Source organism: Pseudophryne corroboree, chromosome 12, assembly GCF_028390025.1.
Source record: "Pseudophryne corroboree isolate aPseCor3 chromosome 12, aPseCor3.hap2, whole genome shotgun sequence".
Lineage (NCBI taxonomy): Eukaryota > Metazoa > Chordata > Amphibia > Anura > Myobatrachidae > Pseudophryne > Pseudophryne corroboree.
This window is the reverse complement of record NC_086455.1, coordinates 10,776,706-10,800,412: the sequence shown is the minus strand read 5'-3', so window position 1 is coordinate 10,800,412 and position 23,707 is coordinate 10,776,706. Positions and strand designations below refer to the sequence as shown.

Here is a 23,707-nt window from a genome sequence, read left to right as displayed (position 1 = left end):
CTGCAACACCACTAATACAGTTGCATACATCAAACATTTAGTCAATGAGGAACCATTAAATGTAACAGAGAAGTCAGGTTATTATGAGGTCTACAGCTATTTGGCATAAAGGGACTGGCTTAGCGTATGGGCGCTGCATGCGTATTTTGAGATAGCACCCACCTATGCCATGCTGGACTGGTCTACCTATAACAGGGGAGACCTGCAGTGTGAGACACCAATGTTCAATATGTCAGTAGTGAGTGGTGACATTACTGAAGAGCACAGAATAATCTGGGCAGCCTCTGAGTGGGGACAGTTGAAAGTCAGAAAATCATTAAGTACTGTAGAGGAACTACAAGTCCCAGCAAACACTGGCAGCCATTGACTGCTTGGGCATTCTAGCGCTATGTATGCTTTGTTTTTGGTATGGTTTAGTATGCCGGCAGACCGGCACTGCAGAGCTTTGTGGTGCCTGTAAGTAAAATGATGATGGTGGCAGTTTTAGTGGGAGGACTCTACGTTGACACATGGTGGCCTTGCATTGTATTGCAACTTACATTTTTGGTTTACTTGCCATATTGGCGCAATGTTTCCTGGATTACGAGGATTTCAGGTGGCTATAAAATTTTAGCCTGGCAATATTTTACCTTCAGTCGTATTTCCTTTGCGGCCAGTCCCGGTAGTAGCACGGGAAAGCCTTACCTGGGGTTTACTTGGTTTACGGGGATGTTAAGACGAGCTGCAATGTCTTCCACTGTCTCATTCCCCTCGGAGATGATGCCAACACCCTTGGCAATGGCTTTGGCAGTAATTGGATGGTCTCCTGTTACCATGATGACCTAGAAGACAGCAGGGAGCAGAATGATTGTACCTGGGAGCTGTCACATTCTGCCACAGAGCTGTGAGTGTGATACAGTGACACAGATTGGGCCGTGGTCACCAAGGGTTGAACGAATGCACTCCCTGTAGCCGGATCTCAACTTAGATCTTTCTTAATTATTGCAAACAAGACGTATGCACCGCCACCCTTCATATATGAACACAGGTTAGTCACTCGGGGGTGGGGCTTACAGGCCACGCCTCTGCGGAGCCAACTGGACCAAATTCACAAAAGTGACAATTTTTCAAAAATAATAATGAAAACATTTTAATGGTAACAATAAAAAATATTTTTATTGAACCTATAGTCTCAGATTTCTAAGTCTTTCTTAAGACTGCTTCAGCCAAAATGATCAAAGGTGATCTTAGAAGCAGGGAGTGATGTGATCCGCTTACTGCTGCATATACACAAATGTGCCACAGGGGCTGATTCAGGTCGATGCGACCACAATTTTTGAGAAGGCCCTGTTGTGCACACGTCCTGTCCTGCGCAAGCAGTTAATGCGATTGGATCGCATTAATTGCGAACGCCTCTGCCTGACTGACAGGCAGAGGCGTTCGCAGAGTGGTAATGGAGCATTTTCGGGGCGGCACTTGGGAAACGGTGGTGTCGGCCGCGTTTTCGGGGCGGCTCCGATCGAAAATAAAATGATGGTGGGACTCCTGCCGTCGCAGCCAAGTTGCACCGGCAGGAGGCATCCACAGTTTCTGCGACCATGCTGTAATTGCAGCGCGATTGCAATTACAGCGTGATCACAGTTGGTGGGCGGTGGATAGCATGCTGGGCTGGGCTTTCTTGCCCTGCGATGGGCGGTCCTCTGCGTGCAATTGAAAGGATTGCAATCCTTGCTGAATGAGGTCCATAATCCAGTTTATCTGTTGTTGGATAAAAGGGCACTGGAGATACACACATCAGCCTGGAAAATAATGAGGGCTGAAGGTGGCGACAAAAGTTACCTTAATCCCGGCACTGCGACACTTTCCAACGGCGTCCGGTACAGCGGCCCTGGGGGGGTCAATCATAGAGATCAGGCCTATGAAGCACAGGTTGGTGATGGGGAAGTTGAGTTCCTCTGTGTCAAACTTGAATCCCCGTGGGAAATTCTCCGCAGGCAAGTAACTGTGACAGAACCCTGGGGGAAAAGATGGAAGAGACCAACAATGAACAGGGGTCTATATCCCAGACGTTATCCCCGCAATCTGTATAGTGCCAAGAAGTATTTCAGTAACTTTCCATGACTGTATTTTGGGCCTAATTCAGACCTGATTGCAGCAGCAAATTTGTCAGCTAATGGGTAAAACCATGTGCACTGCAGGTGGGGCAGATGTAACATGTGCAGAGAGAGTTAGATTTGGGTGGGGTGTGTTCTAACTGAAATCTTAATTGCAGTGTAAAAATAAAGCAGCCAGTATTTACCCTGCACAGAAACAATATAACCCACCCAAATCTAACTCTCTCTGCACATGTTACATCTGCCCCACCTGCAGTGCACATGGTTTTGCCCATTAGCTAACAAATTTGCTGCTGCGATCAGGTCTGAATTAGGCCCTTTGTTTGCTGTCCAGAGTTAAATGAGGCATCACTTGACTCCTTGCAAGAGTTCTCCCAAGTGGCCGAACTACCACAACAGAGGATTCGTCACATGTTAAATGGAATGATACACTGTTTACACATTTATTCAGCTGTTATGGTACTATAAGTCCCAGCACATCTTCCCAGGGCTGCATCATACTTACCTACATTTAAAAACTCCTCTCTAGTAGAAGTCGCCACCAATCATTAATGTTTCCAAATCATCGATGGCTTATAGATGATGGTTTCCCGCCATCGATGGTACAGAACCACCTGATGTTGTGTTTTTTTGTTTTTGTTTTACTTTTTATATATCTACAAGCATAGCTTCGCCCCGCTGACACCTACGAAGCCCCACCCCAAGGTTCTGTAGCCAATCAGTGAAAGAACAGGGATGACCATCAGGTGGTGGGACCATCGATGGTCATCCATTGCATAGTGTGTAACCATTGATGGTTACTTGCCATCTTACCATGGAAGGTAACCGTTGATGGTAAACACACCGATGGATATCCCTACTGTACGGGAGAAGCCTGGAGAGGAGGCGCTGCTTGTCACTGTAGGGGCGGGACCAGGCTGCACATCACTAGGCCCCAAAATGCTGTGATTCGCGGGTCTGCGGGGAGGGGGCGGATCTAAATGATGCCAATGTATGTCATTTAGCTCCGCCGCCGCCATACAGCGCCGCAATTCACTGTGTGATCTCCTGATCCTGAAGCGGGCGGGATGCGTGAGATGGGACACTCTTCCATGGGTGCGGGGGACTGTCTGAAAATTCGTAGTGGGATTTAAGGCAATTATGGGCTGCATACACAAACCCAGAAATGGCAGCTGGCGACCCACCTAATACTCGCTCTCCCAGCCCTCCAAGTTCAAAGTAGGCATTTTGGAAGGCGTCTCTCATCTCCTCGTCCAGCGGCTGCTCCTGCCCGTGCATCATGATGCTGGAACACCTGTCCAGGATCCTTTCTGGAGCCCCCTTCATCACCAGAAGGTGACTGTCCGGACTGTCCTCTCGCTCGTGAATAGACAGCTGTGGACGTTAGAGAGAAGATCAATCACTGTTCTGTCACCCACATAGCTCGGAACCCTCCTCAGCACCAGCAGAAGACACATACCCTGGCTCCTGTACATAAATCATGTATTACTATCTTATGAACACACAAAGCATCACGCCAATAAATCCCGTTTATACGATTTATGCGCAGCAGGTTTTAATGGTGTTTTAATTGCTGTCATTTGCTCTTCCCTATATGTCTCACCGCACCAGTGGCTGCCTCGTTGGCCTCCTGGGCCTTTACGTTGTGCGGCGCTGCCGAGGTATGAAGCATAACGAGATATAAAGCTCGTTCTGACATTAATGAGCTCTGGGCTGCAAGTCAGGGGAGGGATAATACATTCGGCTTTTATCCATGTTCTCAGAACCAGTACGCAGAGCGACTAGGGAGCAGTCATTAATAGAACATGAATCGGTCTGATGTTTGCAGATCCCCGGCTCTCCGTAGGGTCCTTGTATCACGGCCAGTGATGGTCCATGGGGAAGACTTATCTAAGCTTCTGTGTTTTTTACACTGCAATTTAGATATGAGCTGGGACGCCCCTACCGCAAATCTCTCTGCATTTTGGGGGGAGGTGTATCAAAAAGTGGACGTGTTGCCATAGCAACCAGATTCTAGATATCATATATCTTTTACGTTCTCTAAAATGTTTGCTTTAATGAGATTGGGTGCTGTGAGCACCAGGACAAGGAGCACTGCATGGAGCGTCTTTACCTCCACTGGCTGGGTACCCTACAAGCCTAAGCAGGTGCCGTGGGGCGGTGGTGGTGCCACTCTAGGGACCGGCGGACTTGGTGGTGGCACTGCTAAAAAAAACCTCAGAATGGCTCTGGCTGTGAGAAATTCCTCCATTTGTTCTCTTTAGAAGGTTTGATACATTTCCCCCCTGAAGAATGAGAGGTCTGCATTGCAATGATGATCTCCCTCACATACTCTCAGGTCATTCCTTGTCACACACACTCAGTGTCGACCTGGGGCATGTAGGGCCCACCGGGGGAATGCAGTGGTAGGGGCCCATGTTTAGGGGTGTGGTCAGTTTGCAGAGGGGGTGTGGCCTGCCACCTCATTGGTTTAACTAACCATTAGAGGGTGCAACGTCTGGGCCCCTTCATAAATATATACAGTAAATTCAGCTGCTGCATGCATGATAATGTACCAGAGTAATAACAGCAATGCACCGTGGTGAATACACAATAGTCCAGTATAAGGTAACATATGTATAATGTATAATTCAAGTGCACAGTCTGGAACCTGATCCTTAGAGCAGGAGGTGGGCCCCCAGGCAGTATGGCCCACGGGTGGATTCCCCTGTACCCCTGTGGGCCAGTCCAAGCCTGTACACACATGTCTAATTCACCAGGACACCACTGAGCTCCCTGGTAACACCCAGTCCTTGTGATCTATAGTGAATCAGAGTGGGACGTACATTGGGGGTCATTCCGAGTTGATCGCTCGCTGCCGATTTTCGCAGTGCAGCGATTAAGTAAAAAAACGGCAAAAATGCGCATGCGCTAAGTACTTTCACACAAAACTTTGGAGATTTACACAAGCTCGAGCGACGTTTTTTCATCGCTCGAGTGAGCGTAGTGTGATTGACAGGAAGTGGGTGTTTATGGGCGGAAACTGAGCGTTTTCAGGGAGTGTGCTAAAAAACGCAGGCGTGCCAGGTAAAAACGCAGGAGTGGCTGGAGAAACGGGGGAGTGGCTGGCCGAACGCAGGGCGTGTTTGTGACGTCAAACCAGGAACTAAACAGACTGAAGTGATCGCAGTCTAGGAGTAGGTCTGGAGCTACTCAGAAACTGCAAATAATTATTTAGTAGCAGTTCTGCTAATCTTTCGTTCTGTATTCTGCTAAGCTAAGATACACTCCCAGAGGGCGGCGGCCTAGCGTGTGCAATGCTGCTAAAAGCCGCTAGCGAGCGAACAACTCGGAATGAGGGCCCTTATCTCATGTACACCTTACTATAGATAGTTTTTTGTTTTGTTTTTTTCAGATTTGACCATACTCAGGTACATTTATGAAATCTGCTGCATTGTAAAAAGGTGTCTGACCGTAGTAACTCTTCAGACTCATATTTGCATTTTATTTTGTAAATTGTAAAGGAAAATTAGAGCAAGTATCTGATTGGCTCCTATTAATAGCACCGCATATTCCCAGTTCACCTTGTTTCATAATGTCCTCAATAGACCATGAACAGGCTGTATAGTTCCAGTTAGCAGAGGGGATGCGGTCAATTTATCTACAATCAAAATACCGACGGGCTAAATAACGACAACCATTGACCGACGAGGTCAAAATCCAAACATAGTCAAAATACCGCCAGTTAAATTAAAATACCGACAAGGTCATAATACAGACATTTAAAATGTCGACAGGTCAAAAAAAAACTGACTTTTTCAAACTTTACCATCCCAGTGGACCTGGAGGGAGGAATATAATAGTGTGCCAAGCGCAGCGAGACACCGCGCCCTAGGGGACACGGTACACTTATACGGTGTCCATGTCGACCTATGTTGACATACACATGGGAAACACAATGAAAACTTGTGTTGACTTTTTGACATGTTGTCATTTTAAATGTCGTTTTTTTTTACTTTGTCTGGACTTTGTCCTTGTCGGTATTTTGACCGTCTAGATTTTGATTGTAGGTATTTCATACTAAACCGTAGTAGAGATGGTGCTTGTCCTCAAAGTGTAAAGGTGAGTACATACCTAAATCCTAGTCTACTAGCTGGTGAGGGAAATACTGTACGTAAACACGCACAAAAAGACAGAAATGTTAACTGCACAATAGAGAGGCTCAAGCTGTTTTGAAAATTATTCTTGAACTATTGAATGGTCACTGACCCTCTTGCATGGTCATTGACCCTGTTTGATGGTCTTTGAGCCTGTTGGTTGCTCATTGAGCCTGTTGGTTGGTCATTGAGCCTGTTGGTTGGTCATTGAGCCTGTTGCATGGTCATAGAGCCTGTTGGATGACCATCGCTCCTGTTGGATGGTCATTGCACCTATTAGATAGTAATTTAGCCTGTTGGATAGTTATTGAGCTTGTTGGATGGTCATCAAGACTGTTGGATGGTCATTGAGCCTGTTGGATAGTTATCAAGCCTGTTGGATGGTCATCGAGCCTGTTGGATGGTCTTTAAGCATGTTTGATGGTCATTGAGCCTGTTGGATGGTCAATTCATTGAACCTGGCTTGCTTTATGTTCAAAACACTCATGCCACATGACTTTCAATTCCCAACTGCAACAGCCTTGACACCAAATCACAAGTGAACAAGTTCGATGCCATGAATCCAGCTTGGTTTAAACATACATCAACAGTCTCAGTGTTTCTACAATGAACGGAACACTGAGGATCTGTTTTCTACCAGTCTACCCTGCATTGAATAATACCAAATGCTGTTCTCACCTGATATTTGTTGGTGGAGTTAAATGGGATTTCGCCCACTTTTGGATTTCGGTCTCTGATCTTCCTTACAGGGCCACAGGACAGCTCGATGCACTTGAGAAGAGCCGACTCTGATGCATCCCCTGCAGTGTCTCTCTGTACAAGAACATTGTGACAGTGATCATTATACGCTGCATTTCTAGAGTCCTATATAATTAGAAGTATAGGACCACTGAATAACAACCAATAATGGTCAATGATGCAGCCAACTGGGTCTCGGTGGTTTGGATATCTGGACTCGGGGGAGATGTATCACACCTTCTAATGGGGACCATTGTAGATGTTGCCCATAGCAACTAATTAAATTCTAGCTACCATATATCTAGAACATTCTATAAAATGCTAGGTAGAAGCTGATTGGTTACAATGGGCAACTTCTCCACTTGAGCTGTTTAGAAGGTTTGGTACATCTGCCCCTTTGATCACATAGAGATGGCACATGACCTCTCATAAACACTGAATACTTTTGGGACCTAGGCCATAGGCCGCAGCCTAAGATCGCTCTTGCCGTGTGGAGAGCTGAGTACACATTCCAGCAAGCCCTGCCACAGTTTTGCTTTCAGGGCATGCTGGGATTTATTTATTTATTAACAGTTTCTTATATAGCGCAGCATATTCCATTGCGCTTTACAATTAGAACAACAGTTATTGAACAAAACTGGGTAATAACAGACAGACATAGAGGTAGGAAGGCCCTGCTCGCAAGCTTACACTCTATAGAGAAGTAGACATTGATACACAAGGATAGGTGCTACCTATTGCATAATGGTCCAGCCAGATTGTTAGGTTCTTAATGGGTTGTATGATATGACCATCCAGCAATTTTGGCAAAGGGTCAGGAGGGTGTGGTTCAACTGCAGCTAGGGGGTTGCCCACTCCTGCTCCAGGGTATGGCAGTGGGGGAGGTTTTATTTTTTATTTTTGGCCAGGTGTAGCTGGTAGCACCCAGCCTGTGACCTCACATCTGGTGAGCTCGATGAGGCCCTGGAGATGTGTGGTGACCGGTCAGGGTATGACGGGACCACCGCTCGCCTCCTGATCCGTATAATGAATTAAATGGCTTCAACAAGCACAGTCACTAACTCACCTTGGAAATAGGAATTTTGTCTTGGCCAACTTTAAAAACAGCGCGGTTACAAAGACCAGCAATCCGAGACAGCGAGGTCCAGGTGGGGGATCGTTTGTCAAATGTGGTTCCTAAAAAACACAACATAAAGCCTATTGTCAGGGATTGTGACTGTCATAGACAAACGCAACACTTTATAGCAGAGGTTCTCAAACTCGGTCCTTGGGGGCCCACTCAATGCATGTTTTGCAGGTCTCCTCACAGAATCGCAAGTGAAATAATTAGCTCCACCTGTGGATCTTTTAAAATGTGTCAGTGAGTAATTAATACACCTGTGCACCTGCTGGGTTACCTGCAAAACATGCACTGTGTGGGCTCCCGAGGACTGAGTTTGAGAACCTCTGCTTTATAGGCAAGATATGAGGGAGAGGCATCAAGCTTTCTAAGAGTGGAGGAATGGACAAGTAAGGAAGTTGCCCAGGGCAACTTAATGCCATTCATGCTACTTACAACAACAGCTAGAACTTGGGCAGATGTATGGAGCCTTGGAGATTGATAAAGTGGAGAGAGATAAAGTAGCAGCCAATCAGCTCCTAACTGCGTTTCAAACACAGCCTGTAACACGGCAGTTGTGTATCTTAGTGGCTTTTTGCTAGACGACACTAATATTACTGTAGGTTTAGATAAACAATCCAAGCGCTTAACAGATCAGCAGAAATATGAAATATCACACTATATAAAGAATTATCGGCTGTAAGATGGCTGCCAGCCTTTTGCAGATTCCTTCTGACTTCGTTTAAGCTGTTTATTGACAACCATCTCCCCTGCTACCAGTTGTCAGCTCCACCCCCTTTCTTGCTTTATTACAATTGGCTGTCAGCCTGTCCTGGATGACGGTTGAGACAGCCAATCACAATAATGTAATAGGGGATAGCGAGAACTTCATCCTGGTTTCAATCGAAATGAATGAATCAATCCTGTCGAACCTGACTGGTCCTCAGTGGTGTCCGCCTCGTGGATTTGGTTGTCAAACCACATGTGAGCCACGGTCATTCGGTTCTGGGTCAAGGTTCCTGTCTTGTCAGAGCAGATGGTTGAGGTGGAGCCCAGGGTCTCTACAGCCTCCAGGTTCTTCACCAGGCAATTTTTACGGGCCATCCTCTTTGCCGTTAGGGTCAAACACACCTTTGGGAAAAGGAGATATCACAGCCTTAATAGATGGACAGAAGCAACTGCCATGCTGGTTCCTGTTGACCACAGCTGATCCATAGGTGGTGAAACCTTACCGTGACTGTGGCCAGGAGACCTTCTGGCACATTGGCTACAATAATTCCAATCAGGAAGATAACAGCTTCCAACCAGGAGTACCCAAGAATGAGGGATAGGACAAAAAATGAGACTCCTAGGAAGACCGCCACTCCGGTAATGATGTGAATAAAGTGTTCTATCTCCGTGGCGATAGGTGTGCGGCCTACTTCCAGGCCTGAAGCCAACGTGGCGATGCGGCCCATTACAGTGCGGTCTCCTGTGGCTATGACAATACCCCGGGCTGTCCCTATAAGTAAAGAAGAGAAAATGAGCAATATAAGGGGATTCTCCTATTTTCTTTGCTTTAATCCATTTGAGTACCATATTTCACGATGTAATGGTGGTCTATCTCTTTATCCCCAGCAACAGTGAAGTGAAATGTGATCAGTGACACGAATGGTTGGACTTACTGGATTTGGCACGTATCTGGGTGTCCCAAATTAAATGACTTTCCGGTCACTGAAGTGGTAGGATTTGGCCTGTGTGTGATCACCTTGAGGCTGATTTATTAAAGAGCGAGTAGCTCACACGAAAACGAGTGTTAGGCCTTTTTCTGGCTTTACCCTATATACGCATGGGCTTATGTGCTCACCCTTCCCGCTCTGGGCCTGCTTTATTTTCCTTGGGTGGATAAATTGCGGCAATAAGGGGTTCATCAAACTTGTTCACCAGCAAAAGGAAAGTATGTGTATAATAGACTAATGAGGTAAAGAGAGTGGTAAGGAATTAGATCAGCTGCCTGAAGAATAGGTACGTTTTTGGGGAACGCTTGAAGGATTGGAGACTAGAGGAGAGTCTTGTTGTGTGAGGGAGGGCATTCCACAGAGTAGGTGCAGGCTGATAAAGTCCTGTCACCGGGATTAGGAGCCGTTAATGAGTGTGGGTGGGAGACGGGGTAGAGGGGGTGAATGGGGAGATATCATGTGATAAGAGGAGAGATGTATGTCGTTTATGGCTTTATGTCAGCCAGTGTAAGGACTGAGGGCAGAGCATTTTGTGAGGAAGGTCAGTCTTATCGCAGTACATTATAGGGGTCAAAGACCAGTAAGGAGGATACTGCAGTAGCCAATGTGGGAGCTATATTTAGTCAGTGTCTGGGTATTGTACCGTGCTATGCATTTCAGCCGTGTCCGCCATCTCCACACATCCCCCGCTTTATAAAGCAGCACTCTTTTGAAATGGAGACTTTTTTGGCTGGTAAGCAATTGAATCAGTTCCCCCCCCCACTGGTAACATAAATACAGAGAGTCCTATTCCTCAGGCTGCAGAGAGACAGAATAACATCCACTGTGTGACCCCCTCTGGGCTGCGGAGCAGCCTCTCTATAGAGCAGGCACCTGCCGCTGTGAGATCATCCGCCCCGTGATTAATATGTAGCTATGCCCCACGCATAGTGACTGCAGCCAAGTGCTGCAGATGTTTCCACACATCAGATACAGGACACTGACAGAGATAATCACATTCATTTACATAGCTGCACAGGACCAAATATTACCTAGGGCAAGCACTGACAGGCTTATGTTATACGGCTGGTAACAAATACGACGTGGAGAACTAGTGTTGCCTAACTTTTATTTTACAGTAGATTTTATTATACTCAGTGTTTCTTATCAGAACATTAGTGTGGAGGAACATGTGCTGCTTAGTAGAGGAGGACGGCTCTTATATTATATGTGCTGCTTATCTGTTATCAGAGATGAGGAGGGAGGGGATTGTGCTGCATGGCTGTTATCACATGTGTAGTGGGGAGGTACATGTGTTGCTTGGCTGTTATCACATGTGTAGTGTAGTGGGGAGGAACATGTGCTGCTTAGTAGAGGAGGACGGCTCTTATATTACACGTGCTGCTTATCTGTTATCAGAGATGACGTGGGAGAGGATTATGTTGCGTGGCTGTTATCACATGTGTAGTGGGGAAGTACATGTGCTGCCTGGCTGTATCACATGTGTAGTGGGGAGGTACATGTATTGCTTGCTGTTATCACATGTGTAGTGGGGAGGAACATGCGCTGCTTAGTAGAGGAGGACGGCTCTTATATCATACTTACCTACTCTCCCTGAATGGCCGGGAGGCTCCCGAAAATCGGGTGGCGCTCCCGGCCCCCCGGAAGAAAAGGCAAGTCTCCCGGACGAGTGCCCACCAGCCGCAACCCACCCGCATCACCTACATAACCCCCGCCGGCGCAGTTCAAAGTGCGCGGTCCGGGAGTCAGATGACATGATTTGCGTCATCCTGGCCCCGCCCCCTGCCTTGCAATGCCAATATTAACGGCATTGCTAGACAGGGGGCGGGGCCACGATGACGTGATCGTGCAGCCATGCCCCCAACCCCGCCCCTAAGCGTCATCAAGCCGTATCTCCACACCCCTGCTGCTCCGACCCGGCTGCCTCCTCCCGGAGGGGGCTGCCAGATTGTCGGTAAGTATGTCTTATATTACATGTGCTGCTTATCTGTCATCAGAGATGACGTGGGAGAGGATTATGTTGCATGGCTGTTATCACATGTGAAGTGGGGAGGTACATGTGTTGCTTAGTAGAGGAGGACGGCTCTTATATTATATTATATTACATGTGCTGCTTATCTGTTATCAGAGATGACGAGGGAGAGGATTGTGCTGCGTGGCTGTTATCACATGTGTAGTGGGGAGGTACATGTGCTGCGTGGCTGTTATCACGTGTAGTGGGGAGGTACATGTGCTGCCTGGCTGTTATCACATGTGTACTGTAGTGGGGAGGTACATGTGCTGCCTGGCTGTTATCACATGTGAAGTGGGGAGAAACGTGCTGCTTAGTAGAGGAGGACGGCTCTTATATTACATGTGCTGCTTATCTGTTATCAGGGATGACGAGGGAGAGTATTGTGCTGCATGGCTGTTATCACATGTGTAGTGGGGAGGTACGTGTGCTGCCTGGCTGTTATCACATGTGTAGTGGGGAGGTACATGTATTGCCTGGCTGTTACATGTGTAGTGGGGAGGTACATGTGTTGCTTAGTAGAGGAGGACGGCTCTTATATTATATTACATGTGCTGCTTATCTGTTATCAGAGATGACAAGGGAGAGGATTGTGCTGCCTGGCTGTTATCACATGTGTAGTGTAGTGGGGAGGAACATGTGCTGCTTAGTATAGGAGGATGGCTCCTTTATTATATGTGCTGCTTATCTGTTATCAGAGATGACGAGGGAGAGAATTGTGCTGCATGGCTGTTATCACATGTGTAGTGGGGAGGTACATGTGCTGCTTGGCTGTTATCACATGTGTCGTGGGGAGGAACATGTGCTGCTTAGTATAGGAGGACGGCTCTTATATTATATGTGCTGCTTATCTGTTATCAGAGATGAAGAGGGAGAGGATTGTGCTGCCTGGCTGTTATCACATGTGTAGTGGGGAGGAACATGTGCTGCATGGCTTATATCACATGTGTAGTGGGGAGCAACATGTGATGATTAGTAGAGGAGGACGACTCTTATATTATATTATATGTGCTGCTTATCTGTTATCAGTGATGACGGGGGAGGGGATTGTGCTGCATGGCTGTTATCACATGTGTAGTGGGGAGGTACATGTGCTGCCTGGCTGTTATCACATGTGTAGTGTAGTGGGGAGGTACATGTGCTGATTAGTAGAGGAGGACGGCTCCTATATTATATGTGCTGCTTATCTGTTATCAGAGATGACGAGGGAGGGGATTGTGCTGCATGGCTGTTATCACATGTGTAGTGGGGAGGTACATGTGCTGCCTAGCTGTTACATGTGTAGAGGGGAGTTACATGTGTTGCCTGGCTGTTATATGTGTATTGGGAAGGTGCATGTGCTTCCTGGCTGTAACATGTGTAGTGGGGAGTTACATGTGTTGCCTGGCTGTTATATGTGTATTGGGAAGGTGCATGTGCTTCCTGGCTGTAACATGTGTAGTGGGGAGATACATGTGTTGCCTGGCTGTTATATGTGTATCTGGAGGGTGCATGTGCTGCCTGGCTGTTACATGTGTAGTGGGGAGTTACATGTGTTGCCTGGCTGTTATATGTGTATTGGGAAGGTGCATGTGCTTCCTGGCTGTAACATGTGTAGTGGGGAGATACATGTGTTGCCTGGCTGTTATATGTGTATCGGGAAGGTGCATGTGCTTCCTGGCTGTAACATGTGTAGTGGGGAGTTACATGTGTTGCCTGGCTGTTACATGTGTAGTGGGGTGGTACATGTGTTGCCTGGCTGTTATATGTGTATCGGGAAGGTGCATGTGCTTCCTGGCTGTAACATGTGTAGTGGGGAGTTACATGTGTTGCCTGGCTGTTACATGTGTAGTGGGGTGGTACATGTGTTGCCTGGCTGTTATATGTGTATCGGGAAGGTGCATGTGCTTCCTGGCTGTAACATGTGTAGTGGGAAGATACATGTGTTGCCCGGCTGTTACATGTGTAGTGGGGTGGTACATGTGTTGCTTAGTTATTATCTGAGAATAATTTGGGATGTTCTGCTTGGATGTGATCACAGAAGAAGTAGACGTAGTTTGTGCTGCCTGAATGTTAGCAAAAAGAATTATTTCAACTATTTGGTCAACTATGTCCAAAACTATATTTTTAGGGAGGGGGGGGGGGGGGGTCAAGGAACTAGAAAAAGAAGTATACTGACCCTATCTTCATCCCCAGCCAGATCTGCATGGGTGTCCGGTGCTGTAATAAACCCCTCCCCCTTCTCCCAGGCAAAATCCTACCTGTGAATCTTATCAGGGAACAGTGTGGCACTAGATCAGATGGGACCATGCTGCTTGCTGTGACGGGTGCTAGGAGCAGGCAATACCATCCTCATACCCACCTTCCACGCAGTTAGTTGAGAAGAATGAGATGTTCCTGGTCTCAAGTGGGTTTTCATGGGTGAACTCTGGGGAGCGGGTCTGCGGCTCTGACTCTCCGGTCAGCGAGGAGTTGTCCACCTGTCAGACAGTATTATCAAAGGCTTAGTATAATCACATATCAGGTGAGAGATAGGAGCTCACACTCTATATGGATCATCCATTTCTATAGCGCAAGCCTCCCTCATTCACTCCTCTGCACCACACTCTGCCCCCTGGTACTGGGCACACCAACATACCAGGTCATCTAAAGGTGTCCCCGATGGTATTGTCTGGTCTGATTCCAGGTTACAGTAGGAAGTGTCATTGCACCAAACCTTTACCACCAGGGTACGGTGTAGATATGCCTGTTATTATTATATTATAGATGTCACTCAGACTCTTTGTACCTTGCAGCTATTGGATCCGATTATCCTGATGTCAGCTGGAACCCGGTCTCCCCCTTTCACCTCCACCAGATCTCCAACCACCACAGCCTCAGCATTGATCTGCAGCTTCTCTCCCTCGCGGATCACCAGAGCTTGCTGGAGGGACAAAGGGTAAAAAGCGTTTATAAATGCAATAAGGGACACATATATAACACATATAACGCTGTTAAGCCAGTAGGTGGAACCCCTGTTGTGTGAAGCTACAAGACACACGGCCCTGGAAGACTCAGTCTATCCATTATTGAGCTTTATTAGAAATCGGACGGACCATAGTCTTTCTACTTCATTTTATCCATTTTGCTTCCCCAACAAACTTGCAGCCTTGAGACAGCTGCCTCGTTATCTCGCCCCTCACCCAGCGGTCTCTGTACAGATCATTTATATAGCAGTAGTAATGGACAGCAGGTGGTTCTGAGCTGTAAGGAGGTCATAAAGGGAAATCCTGTAATATGACTGTATATCTTGGTTTCTGTTATTTTTCATTCAGCGTATTCTGATTATTCATAGGCACTAAACGGAAATGTCCGTGGAGCTGTGTCACCTACCTGGGGCACCATCTTCTTGAAGGAGTCCATGATTTTGGAGCTTTTGGCCTCTTGGTAATAAGAGAAGCATCCGGTCACAATAACGACGGCGGCTAAGACTACGCCCAGGTACAGCTAAGAAAGGGCACAAGAGATATCGGTCTGGTGTGAAGCAAATGAAAGTTACCAAAAGTATGTAGAAGGTAAGTTAAGTACTCTACCCCTACAGATAGGCAATGTTTTCTGTACCCAGCGGATGAGTCTGACAGGACAGCCGTGTAACAGAGTGCAGCACGATAGTCCACAGTTGTAGTAGTATCAGTGACAGGGACAACCTCAGGCTTCAAATATGTGAGGGGAGATGTATCACACCTGATGTGGGTAAGTCGACCAAAGCAACCAATCAGGTTCTGTCATTTCAAAAACTGTACTAAATGACAATTGGTTTGGGCAACTTCACTTTATTTCATTCCAAGGCTTGATAAATCTCCCTCTTGTTCCTCAAAATGTCCCTGGTCACTGCTTCCCATGCTAGAGTTCAAGATTTTGCCCGTGCTGCACCCCTTCAGTGGAACGCGCTCCCCCGCTCCATTAGGCTCCATTAGACTCTCCCCGACCTTGCAAAGCTTCAAACGGGCACTGAAAACCCACCTATTCATCAAAGCCTACCCTTCCGATGCATAACCTAGTCCTGAGGCTGCTCCTCCATCCCCCTGCCTCATGCCTTGAACATCTCGGCTTTGCTTACATCCTACCATCAGGCTACCTCCCGCTTGCTTGCACCTCATGTCATCTGTCTGTCTCCCCTCCCCACTAGATTGTTAGCTCTTCAGAGCAGGGCCCTCTTGTCAAAGCCCTCTTCTGGACACATATCACTCACAGCTCTCTCCTACTCAGAGACCATCTTCACCCGCCTTTTCTCCTGCTGGTAAAGGCTCATCTCCATCTATGGCCACCAGCCCCTAGTAGAACGATGATTACTCCCTCGCTACTTACATCTAAGCTGTATTATGTGTGAGAATTGTGCTGCTCTGTGTTACCTGTACTGTATTTCTGTTATTTATTTACTGTAATGCTAAGTTTTGTCTCCCTGTACTGTCCTTTGTACGGCGCTGCGAAACACTTGTGGCGCCTTGTAAATAAAATGTAATAATAATAATTATACAATATACATAGTATTCTTAGGGGTCTATTCATGAAGCAGTGAAAACTGCGGAAAAGTGAGCCAGTGGAGAAGAACCAATCAGCATTGAAGTAACATTTATAATTTGCATACTATAAAATCATACAGACCAGCTGATTGGTTGCCATGGGCAACTTCTCCTTGTCACTTCACTCTTTTCACTGCTTCATGAATAGACCCCTATATGTTGATCGTTGGGGTTTATGAATCAGTATTTAATATTATCAGAAGGCCCCAGCTATGGAGTGTTACACCCCTGCCAAAAGTGTCACGTTTCACATGTATGGCGTAAAAAAAACAGGTTCCCATAAGCACTGTGCCTCCCGTGAGGCGCTATACTGACATTGTCATTGATTGGCTCATCCTCCATGGCGATTTGTATGCCGTAGGCCAGAAAGCAGAGAATGGCACCGATCCACAACAAAATGGAGAAACCCCCGAACAACTGGCGGCAAAACTTCACCCACTCGGGGGTGGTGGGCGGAGGCGTGAGGGCGTTCGGCCCGTCCTGTTCCAGCACTTCTGCCGCACGCGTGTTTGTCAGGCCCTGTGGGTGTAAAAAAAGGGAATTAAAGGCTATACCTCACCCACGCCGGACGGAAGCACAGTTACAGTTATTTAGGGATCTATTTATTACATTGCACGGAAAAGACTGATTTTCTATCTACGCCCATCTTTACCCGCTTCTAGAATTTGATAAAAGAAACAAAATAGAAAAATAAAAATGTTGAAAGCAAATAAAACTTGCTGTAAAAAAAATAAATGAAAATAATGCTCTTTTTTCATAATAAAGGAATTTTCCTATCCCAATCCTCACTAACGTCCTTCAGAGATTGTGATAGAAGGACAGCTGTACGTGTGGTGATATCTAACTTTTGCTATACTCTGCAATAGCCAGTGATGGCAGTAGTCTTTGATAAATAACGAATGCTCTATCTCTGGTTAAATCAGACATTTTCATCAGTTATTGCTTTTTAGGGCTTATAAACACACACACACACGCACGCACGCACACACACACACACACACACACCGACTAACAGCTTTCAGCATGTCATGTGATGACCATGGAAGGAGAAAGATTGTACAGTATTTAGTGAAGACAGAAGGGGTTTCTGTGAAAAAGGTAGGGCCAATCACAAGCCGCCGTCAGCTTAATACGACTTGTGATTGGTCCTGCCACATACGCCCTCGTGGCTGCCAGGCAGTTCAGCTAGCTGAACGTTAGATGGATTATACGCTGTGTCTTACCTTGGCCAGATCAGTGCCATATTTTCTTGCTATTTCATCCAGAGAGAGTTTATGGTCATCCTGAAAAATATATGAATATATATATATTGCATTGATATTTGACCATAATAATATAATATTGTACCTGAACCCATATAAAGCAACTTCATAAAAATAAAATACTGTACTGATTCTTATAATTAATGTAATAATAAGCACCGAAAAAAGGGAAAACCTCTCGTGGCGCTGCAAGATGGAGCGGCAATAGGCAATACAAAAATAGGTCACCAACCTATAAAACGATATGTAATGGAAAGAGTACAACCTTACTTTCTGCGCTCCAAATGTCCCCTTGATTGTCTAGTTCTCACCAAGATAATGGTATTACATGGAACAAAAAGACATGAATCACAATATAGTGTAATATTGTCTATATGAAATAGTTCTTCCCACTGTGTGGGGGTGGAAGAATAGGTGATGGAGAAAAATCCCAGATAGAGTTCCAACGTCCACCTTCTTATAGGATCACCCAAAGTGATATCATGCCAACGGAACAGGGAATTCGTACATGTATGCTTACTTGTATAAGCGAAGTAGAAAGCACATAAAGGTTTCTTTAGGGATAGACTTTCTTCTTTAACCAATGCGCTCAGGATGAGTATCACTCATGTAAGTGAATAAAAAATTAAAAGGGAGCCAATTAGGGCAAAGCTTAACCCCTTTATTTAAGAATAAAATACACATAAACGACCAGCCATACCATGGAAGAAAACTTGAGATGGAATCAGCTGACAAATATGACCCGGGTATCAATATGTCATAAGTTTTCCCTCATGTGTATGCCAGGTTAAAACATCCAATAGGCACTGTATCAATTTTTAACCTCTCATTCAGCTGACAATACAGGAGAGGCTGCATATCAGTGGTATGTTATATGTCTTCATACTCATTTTAGGATTGTTTAATTTCTGTGGTAATTTCATTCGAAATGGTGATAAGTGCAATTGGATTGATATTACTGTATATCTGTATATTTTTATAGTCACATACACTGTCAAATCTTGATAAAGACGCCGGTGAGCGTCGAAACGCGTTGATACAGTGCCTATTTGATGTTTTAACCTGACATACACATGAGGGAAAACTTATGACATATTGATACCCGGGTCATATTTGTCAGCTGATTCCATCTCAAGTTTTCTTCCATGGTATGGCTAGTCGTTTATGTGTATTTTATTCTTAAATAAAGGGGTTAAGCTTTGCCCTAATTGGCTCCCTTTTAATTTTTTATTCACTTACATGAGTGATACTCATCCTGAGCGCATTGGTTAAAGAAGAAAGTCTATCCCTAAAGAAACCTTTATGTGTTTTCTACTTCGCTTATACAAGTAAGCATACATGTACGAATTCCCTGTTCCGTTGGCATTATATCACTTTGGGTGATCCTATAAGAAGGTGGACATTGGAACTCTATCTGGGATTTTTCTCCATCACCTATTCTTCCACCCCACACAGTGGGAAGAACTATTTCATATAGACAATATTACACTATATTGTGATTCATGTCTTTTTGTTCCATGTAATACCATTATCTTGGTGAGAACTAGACAATCAAGGGGACATTTGGAGCGCAGAAAGTAAGGTTGTACTCTTTCCATTACATAATAATAAGCACCGATGACTTGAGACATAATGAGACACATAAACATTACATACTATAAATAGCAGGATAGTGCTGTAATCCCAACGCAACCAATCAGATAGAACCTTCATCCAGCTATTGCCGTTACTAATGGATTCTATCATCTGATTGGTTCTTGTGAGTCATAGCACATTCTTAAATGATCCCTATATATTTCCTTGTTCCTCACCATGGTCACTTCCTTCTTCAATTCGTCCATCTCCTTCTCTTTCTGCTTCTTCTTGCCCCCGCCATTGTCCGCGTTTGTCGCCGCAGGCGAGTACTCCCGCCCATCCTATGAAATGAGAAAGAGTGAAATGATCCAGAGTCTGTTCCTGAGGTCTTTACTGTATATATCCTACTTGAAGTGATCTAAATTATTTTAGAATGAGAGATTTTTCGCTCTACGGATGATTAGCTAATCACCTGATACTCACACGCGGAGACATATCCCAGCATTTGGCGATTGTGTAAGATGACTGCCCTACACAGCAGGTTAAATAAATGTACAATGGGAACAATTAGTGACTATATGAGCAACCATTGTTATGTGATTAATCACCTAGCATCGCACGATTGGCTAGTGCCCGTATAGCCTAAAATTAATGTTACCCAGACACGGGTCTATTCAGCTGCTTGGCATAGGTTGTCAAATTGGATCTGGCCGTCGGTCACTCAGCTGGTTTACTTCAATGACTGGGACCCATTAGTGTGATCAGAATACAACCCCCCCCCCCCCCCTCCCGCCTGACCGTATTTACCAAAATGCCCGAAAATCACTTTATTATCAGGTATTGTGGTCGTGTTCGGGTCTTTCCAGCAGCAATATCGATATCAATTGCCCATAATATTCTGCAATATGGAAGTGTAAGCTTTGTGGTCAGCAGATAAGCACTGATACGGTAACAGCAATAATGAAATATTACTGCCTTTGTCATTCACTGACTTATGGGTCTGTATGTCAGATTTGGTTTTGTCTCTGTTGTTATTGGCAACCAAAAATTAAATCTTTACAAAAAAAAAAAACTCATTGGGAAATTTCCATAACCCAGGCCCCGTGGAGCTGCGCCTGACTGCGCTTCCAGAACCAGGTGTATATAAATTACGAGCACTGGTTGTTTTTTTTTAAGTCTCCTCCATGCGCAGATTGATATGTCCCAGGAAGGTGTTTATTCGGCTATAATTTTCCACAAGCAGGTCTAATTATCACCCCAGAGTGAGGTCCCATCCAGGCCGCTTTTGCAAGTAAAGACGCAGGAGGGAATGGTCTGCAAGAGGAAGGGCCAGGGGGGCTACTGGTCACCCCATTTGGGGCCATAGTGGCATAGTCACACATGTCCAGAGAAGATATAGGATTTAAGAGGTTCTAGAGTGCGCAATACAGACCGGAAATCAGCTTAGTGATATATATAAATGAAGTTTCACCTACTTCACACGTATGTCACAATTTTACACAGATAATATATTCCACTTTGGCGCTCTCCGGATTTAACACGTCACTTTTACATGCATAAATCTTCCAAAAGGACGCAACCTATATAATATGTGTCTAAGAATCCATAAGGTTTTAGGCATATCTTGGTTTCTTTATATCATAAAGTTGTCCCATTCCACAGAAAATGGAGGAGGCGGAGGGCCACTTCGTCTGGAGATTCAAACTCCTATCACTCCAGTTTTCATACAACGAGAGAAAGAAGGCAAATAGTGCAGCAAGCCCTTACAAATGGCAAGTATTTATTTTTTAAAAAATGCACTCACATGTTAACAAATATAAAAAGGCATATCACCGCGTTTCGGTTATTACCTTTCTCAAAAGCGGATTCTTTTGAGAAAGGTAATAACCGAAACGCGTTAAGCGGGATTGTACTGGATATCCTGACGGTTCCTGAGATTCCTCTCTTCACCACCTGGAAGGAAAGCCGTGAGTGCCCGGGACTCTGACTATACCTGCTGAAGGTCATCTTAGCGAGCCAGTGAGGTGTTTATTGGGGAAATCAGGAATAACGTTGTGATATGCCTTTTTATATTTGTTAACATGTGAGTGCATTTTTTAAAAAATAAATACTTGCCATTTGTAAGGGCTTGCTGCACTATTTGCCTTCTTTCTCTCGTTGTATGAAAACTGGAGTGATAGGAGTTTGAATCTCCAGACGAAGTGGCCCTCCGCCTCCTCCATTTTCTGTGGAATGGGACAACTTTATGATATAAAGAAACCAAGATATGCCTAAAACCTTATGGATTCTTAGACACATATTATATAGGTTGCGTCCTTTTGGAAGATTTATGCATGTAAAAGTGACGTGTTAAATCCGGAGAGCGCCAAAGTGGAATATATTATCTGTGTAAAATAGTCACACATGTCGTTCTGCACTCCATCTTCCTCTACCTCAGTCCGGCCATATCCACGGCTTGTAAAGCAAACCTAACAAATGTGATGAGTCTTCTCTAGACGTCAGAGAATAGTCTGCCTGCTAGCGTTTCTGACTGCTAAATATAATGCCATATGGAAAGATGATTACATCTATTGGACGCCGTCTAGATCACCATTCCTACCGTCACCTCTGTTCTGCCCTCAGGCCAGCGCACTCCCCTGATCTCTGGCCTTTATTCCCATAGGACAGCTGCTTCCCTGAGAACACGTTTATTCTGGGATTGGAATTTGCCAAGTGTGCGGGGTGAGCCGTGAGAACAGATGGAACACCTTACTGCTGGGTAATAAATTCTCAATATTTGGGGGGAAATGGGAACCAAAAGTGCTGCAAACAAGGACATACAGGGGGGAGCAATGCAAACAAACGAGTAACTTTGTAGCTGTACAAGTCATGCTGCAATGCAAGGGGTGCAAATACATTTATGGGTACATTTAATAAAGCTTCTAAAAATGAAAAGAGGTGATATTGCCAATAGCAACCAATCAGATTCTGTCTATCATTTTCTAGGATGCAACAGAGGCAGAACTGCTGAAGACAATGGAGTCAGCTGCCGCCGGGCTCCTGCCGTGAAGGGGGCACCACACATCTCCTCAATTGTCTGCTGTGACCCCTGCCAACCCTTAACTGACAGCAGGGAGTAAAACAAACTACTGGGAGCAGGAGCTCAACTGCAGTATGTATGCAGCCATCACATGATGGAGGGCACGAGTCACGTGACGCGAGGAGTCAGAGGGCACACGGAGTATCCTATTCCTAGGGCTGTGTCTTCTCTCACCACAATCGTGGTGCTTGCACCCGGCTTTCACTATCTGCTGTTACCGGAGGAGCAATGCGGCGAGGGAGAAAGAGATGTATGAAGTACAGAAATAATAGGTAAAAGAGGGAAACGTTGGGAGGGGAAGATCTAGAGAGTGTTTACACTAGGGGGACAGAGTAAAAAAGATGAGACAGATAAAAAACAGAGGTAATGAGAGAAACATGGGCAGAGTCAGGGAGAGTAAAGGGAATCATTCGGAGAGAGCGGGGGAAAAAAGTGTGAGCTGAAGAGGAAAGACGTGGGCATGAGAAGAATGTACCAGTTACGTAGCCTCAGAGCTCATGGGATGGCAGTATGCCTCCTCCCATATATATTATATATACTAGTAGTTATGGACCCAGGGTGCTTTACTTAGGTAGGCTCCTTGATATTTCCATACCCCCACTTCGAAATGATGATAGTGACCTGGGCCTAATGCCCAGGGTCACTTACCCGGGACATAGACTCTGCCTACCCGACATACACCACAGGCCTGGGGCCTGACTGCACCCACGGACTTAGTGCCCGACAACCCTGGTGGTGTAGGGAGGGTTAAATAAGTTGAGATGGCCGAAGCCACGTAACGCGGTGCTGAGAGGGACTCTTTTCCTTTCCACCACTGCAGCCCTCTCTGGTTATCAGCTTCTTGCTGTGGCCAATGGCTCGTCCTGGCCAGCAGAGCCTCCTTTTCTTTCTTCTGCCAGGGCTTCCTCCGTGGCCGACTCTTCCATCCTCTTTCTGCGGGGAGTCTTCTTTTTTCCCTATCAGCTTTCCCTTGGCGGCGTTTTTATTTTGACGCCGTCTGCGAGCCAATCACCGGTCTGCAAGCTACGACTGGCGCCAAAATTGAAAAGACACCACAGCTGCTTCCTGACTGGCGCTGGGAGCAGATATTTGGTCCCAGCGCCATGTGCTGTGGTAAAAATCGGGATGCATGCACTGTGAGATTCAGACGCATGCACATTACTTAAAACATCGGGCAACAGAGAGCGATATCAACACCGCGTGACCTCTGAATCACGCCCATGGCCTTTACAGTGTTCAGGTCCACAAAGCCTATGTAGCTGGTTTGTGGGCTGAATCAATATTCTCCAGATTTATGGAAGGAGCAGATGTGAATGAAGTTCCGTCCAATTATTGGTACTTTCGCAGGACCCGTTCTGTACGTGCGTGACACTAGACCCATAATATGACCTGACCACTGGCCATGACCATAATACATCTATTACACTCTATACAGACATAGGACACTACACCCCC

At 45.7% G+C, this 23,707-nt stretch overlaps 1 protein-coding gene across 3 annotated transcripts in view; it reads right to left on the bottom strand.

Moving 5' to 3' along the window:
- The window catches only part of LOC134980231 (sodium/potassium-transporting ATPase subunit alpha-2), a 124,697-nt gene that overhangs the window by 17,942 nt on the left and 83,048 nt on the right, over nucleotides 1-23,707 (bottom strand). For all 3 annotated transcript variants that reach the window (XM_063946960.1, XM_063946962.1, XM_063946961.1), the window contains 13 exons: nucleotides 19,410-19,514; nucleotides 17,560-17,619; nucleotides 16,652-16,855; nucleotides 15,147-15,260; nucleotides 14,563-14,697; nucleotides 14,137-14,254; nucleotides 9,299-9,567; nucleotides 8,999-9,197; nucleotides 8,034-8,143; nucleotides 6,908-7,042; nucleotides 3,278-3,467; nucleotides 1,819-1,994; nucleotides 685-821 (listed from right to left, as the gene is read on the bottom strand). In XM_063946960.1, coding sequence (XP_063803030.1) covers nucleotides 685-821; nucleotides 1,819-1,994; nucleotides 3,278-3,467; nucleotides 6,908-7,042; nucleotides 8,034-8,143; nucleotides 8,999-9,197; nucleotides 9,299-9,567; nucleotides 14,137-14,254; nucleotides 14,563-14,697; nucleotides 15,147-15,260; nucleotides 16,652-16,855; nucleotides 17,560-17,619; nucleotides 19,410-19,514 — 1,952 coding nt within the window. The remainder of the gene's footprint in view (nucleotides 1-684; nucleotides 822-1,818; nucleotides 1,995-3,277; nucleotides 3,468-6,907; nucleotides 7,043-8,033; nucleotides 8,144-8,998; nucleotides 9,198-9,298; nucleotides 9,568-14,136; nucleotides 14,255-14,562; nucleotides 14,698-15,146; nucleotides 15,261-16,651; nucleotides 16,856-17,559; nucleotides 17,620-19,409; nucleotides 19,515-23,707) is intronic.